The 3766-nt window shown below is 50.1% G+C and overlaps 1 protein-coding gene across 1 annotated transcript; it reads right to left on the bottom strand.

Annotated features, from left to right (window-relative positions):
• Nucleotides 1-300: 300 nt before the first annotated feature.
• Nucleotides 301-1723, bottom strand: LOC109741140 (2'-deoxymugineic-acid 2'-dioxygenase). Its single transcript, XM_020300222.4, has one exon. It carries the CDS (start codon nucleotides 1566-1568, stop codon nucleotides 546-548), a length of 1023 nt encoding a protein of 340 aa, XP_020155811.1. The 5' UTR covers nucleotides 1569-1723; the 3' UTR covers nucleotides 301-545.
• Between the last annotated feature and the right edge of the window lie 2043 nt (nucleotides 1724-3766).

Below are 3766 nucleotides of genomic sequence, written 5' to 3'. Positions count from 1 at the left end.
GACCAAGGAGGTTTATACACCATATGGACGTTTATACACCATATGGACGTAGTCTTCGGATAGGCCCACACCCTCTTCGTTGTAGGTCTAGTTTTGGTCTGTTATAATTTTGCTTGTGACTTATTAGTATGTGTGCGCCCTAATTGTAGAGCTGTTGGGGTGTGCATGTGCTTTTGTATTCACTTGAATTTGCATTAATAAAGAACCCTTTTTCTCAAAAAAAACCACTCTTATGAACGAGAATTGCAAAAATAATTTTCAAGTAATTAGTAGTAGAACTATGAATGCATGAGAAGAGACTGAGCTGACAAATCTTGAAATTGACGAAATAATCACATCGCAGCGCTGATAATGTCATTCTCCACTAAACGAACATACTTGCATCCACCATTACACCATCAGCGACAGGAATATAACCATTTGAGTTACGATCATTTCTCGCGAAAAAACTACTTGGAAGAACTTTACTGACGCCATAAGAAAACCCTTTACTCAAATTTGCTGGAAGAAGAAATGCATGTGCAGGAAATTAAGCTGACAGGTGATCAGTGCTTGAGATGCGCCATGGCGGCTTCCTTGACCCCACCCTCGGCAAGGTACGCACCGAGAAATTCGCCGTAGGAGTGGGGCTTGTATAGAGGCCCCTCGCCTGCTGCCAGCACCAGCTCCTGCGCCGGCGCGACAGTGCACCCCGGCTCGGGCCACACGAACGTGGCCAGCGAGGTCCGCGCGCCGCGCGCGCTGGTGACGACGCGGTGCTCGGCACTGCGCAAGCGCCCGTTGCTGACCACCTCCATCTGATGCCCAAAGTTGAGGACCAGCGCCCCCGGCGCGGCGTCCACGTCCACCCACATCACCCCGCCGCCCCCAGCGTCTCCGTCGCCGTGGAGCAGCATCTGTAGGCCGCCGCCGACGTTCTCCATGAGCACGGTGACGAGGCCGGGGTCGCAGTGCGGCCCGGCGCCAAGGGTGAGGCTCGGGTCCGGGCACGGCGGGTAGTGGTTCACGTTCATCAACCCACTGCCGCTGAGCGACCCATCGAAGTGTCCCTCCTCGAGCCCCAGCCCGATAGCGGTGAGGCGCAGAACGCGCCGCGCCGCTGCCCTCACGGCGGCCGTGTACGGCTCCAGCGCCGCCCCGAGCCCGCGCGGCTTGTCCAGCCACTCGGGCTGGTGGCAGCCGAGCTTGAGGCAGTCCCGCCAGTACAGGACCTCCTCGCCGGTACCGTTCCGGAGGCTCGTGTGGAACCGCGGGAGCTTCTTGCGGTCGTTCGAGTAGTACGCCATCTTCTCATCCGCTGGCAGTGCAAAGAACTCCTCCGCGGCGCGCATCATGGCGCCCATCACCTCCTCCGGCACGCCGTGGTTGACCACCTGGAAGAAACCGAACTCCCGCCCTGCACGGACGATCTCCTCGGCGATCCTGCCGTCGTCGTCTCCGCCGAGATCAACCACAGGCAGCGCCCCCTTGCCATTCACGGAAGAAGACGGCCTCTTGTGGACCGGGAGTATGTAGCGTCCAGGCACCAACAGGTGGGTGGCGCCATTGGAGAGCGGCTCGGCTGCCATCTCGAGATATAGCTTGGCTTGAGATTTTGCATAGACTGATCAGTTCATCATCTGCATCAATCTCTGCACTTTTATGGTGAAGAGATCAAGAGAAGCATCTTTGGATTCGGAGAGCATTTGGGTTTTGATTGCAACCGGGAAATATCCATTTGTCGTCATACGAAGATATAGTGCAATGACCTGTCAAAGAAAATAGTGCACTGACAATATTGACTTTTCTTTGCTAGAGGAAATTCAAGTGCTTGTTTATTTTGGCCGGCCAGCTAGCTTGATGCTTTTTGTCGGCAAAAGTATTGAAGGGTGCTCTTCTTCGTGGCAGGTTCTCTTTTTTCCGTCTTTCTTCTCTCCTTTGCTTCTCCGTCTTTCTTCTCTCCTTGTCCTCTTTCTTCTCCGTCTCCGCGATTGCTTCTCTCCATCGATTGCGCTTGCTCCTTAGCTTCTCCATGACTAGCTCCTTGATACCTGAGTATGCAAAGTTTCTCCGTTTGAGGTAGTAGCCATGTCTCATGTGTTTCAAAGAGGAATTGCGAGAGGAGAGATGTCGCCTCGGTTTCGAGAGTTCTTGCATGTGCACGTGTCATAGGTCCACTTGGCACTAGGTGAGACGATGGTAGATCCATGGGGATGACCTTGGGATGCTCCGCATTATCTCCCCCCTTGGGAAAGATTTGACCTTGGATCGAAAACCTCATCACCATGGTAGGGAGAGAGATCCTTGACGTTGAAGATATCGCTCACGTTGTACTTGTCGGGTGGTATGTCAATCTTGTATGCATTGTTGTTGTAGCACTCGATCACCTTGAAGGGTCCGTCGACTCGGGGTAGTAGCTTGGACTTGCGTTGGTTGGAGAAGCGTTCCTTGCAAAGGTGTAGCCACACAAGATCTCCGGTGTTGAATATCATGGGGTGCTTGTTGATGTTGATCTTGATCGCGAGGCATTGTACTTGGCACTCGATTGCTTGTCTTGTATCTTCATGCACCTTCTTGAGATAGCTTGCTCTAGCGCTCGCGTCCATGTTGATGTGCTCTTGTAGTGGTAGCCGTAGAATGTCCAATGGGGACAAAGGGTTGAAGCCGTAGACGACTTCGAATGGGGACTTGCCGGTAGTCAAATGTCTTGCGTGATTGTAGCCGTACCCTGCGATGGGTAAGCATTCCTCCCACTCCTTGATGTTCTTCTTGATCAACACACGTAGGAGAGTAGATAGCGTCCGGTTCATGACCTCCGATTGCCCGTCGGTTTGTGGATGGTATGCCAAAGAGAATAAGAGCTTGATTCTGAGCTTGGCGCAAAGCGTCTTCGAAAAGTAGCTTAGGAACTTGACGTCGCGGTCTGACACGATAGTCTTGGGAACTCCATGTACATGCAAGATTTCCCTACAAAAGAGATTGGCAACATGTGAAGCATCGTCTATCTTGTTGCATGGGATAAAGTGTGCCATCTTAGAGAAACGGTCCACAATAACAAACATGGAATCCTCGTCATTTTGAGTTCTAGGCAAACCAAGCACAAAGTCCATACTAATATCTTCCCATGGGTGATATGGAATAGGAAGTGGCATATAGAGACCATGGGATTGATCTTTAGACTTAGCTTTGTGACATGTAGAGCATCGGCTGGTGTAGTGGGAGACGTCGCAGAATATCTTGGGCCAATAGTAGTTCTTGGAGAGCGTAGCGAATGTCTTGTCATGTTCAAAGTGTCCCATAAGTCCTCCTCCATGAGCCTCTTGCAAAAGTAACAAACGAAGAGAAGACTCGGGAATACAAAGTTTGTTAGCTCTCATTAGATAATCATTCTTGATGTAATAGCATTCCCAAGATGTATGCGTCAAGCATTTGGCATAAGGAATAGCAAAAGTAGGGTCATGCGCATATATGTCTTTAATGTGCTCAAAACCAATGACATTCAATTCAAGTTGAGTTACAAGCATGCATTTGCGGGAAAGAGCGTCCGCCACAACATTTTCCTTACCTTTGATATATTTGATAACATAAGGAAATGACTCAATAAACTCACTCCATTTGGCATGTCGCTTATTCAATTTCATTTGACCCTTAAGATATTTAAGCATTCCATGATCCGTATGGATGAAAGATTCATGAGGGCGAAGATAATGTTCCCACACATGCAAGACTCTCACTAAAGCATATAATTCTTTTCCATAAATGGGATAGTTAAGTTGCGCTCTGAAGA

Source organism: Aegilops tauschii, chromosome 6 (genome assembly GCF_002575655.3).
Source record: "Aegilops tauschii subsp. strangulata cultivar AL8/78 chromosome 6, Aet v6.0, whole genome shotgun sequence".
NCBI classification, from domain to species: domain Eukaryota; kingdom Viridiplantae; phylum Streptophyta; class Magnoliopsida; order Poales; family Poaceae; genus Aegilops; species Aegilops tauschii.
Note: the sequence above shows the minus strand (reverse complement) of the source record. Positions and strands in the feature narration are given on the sequence as shown.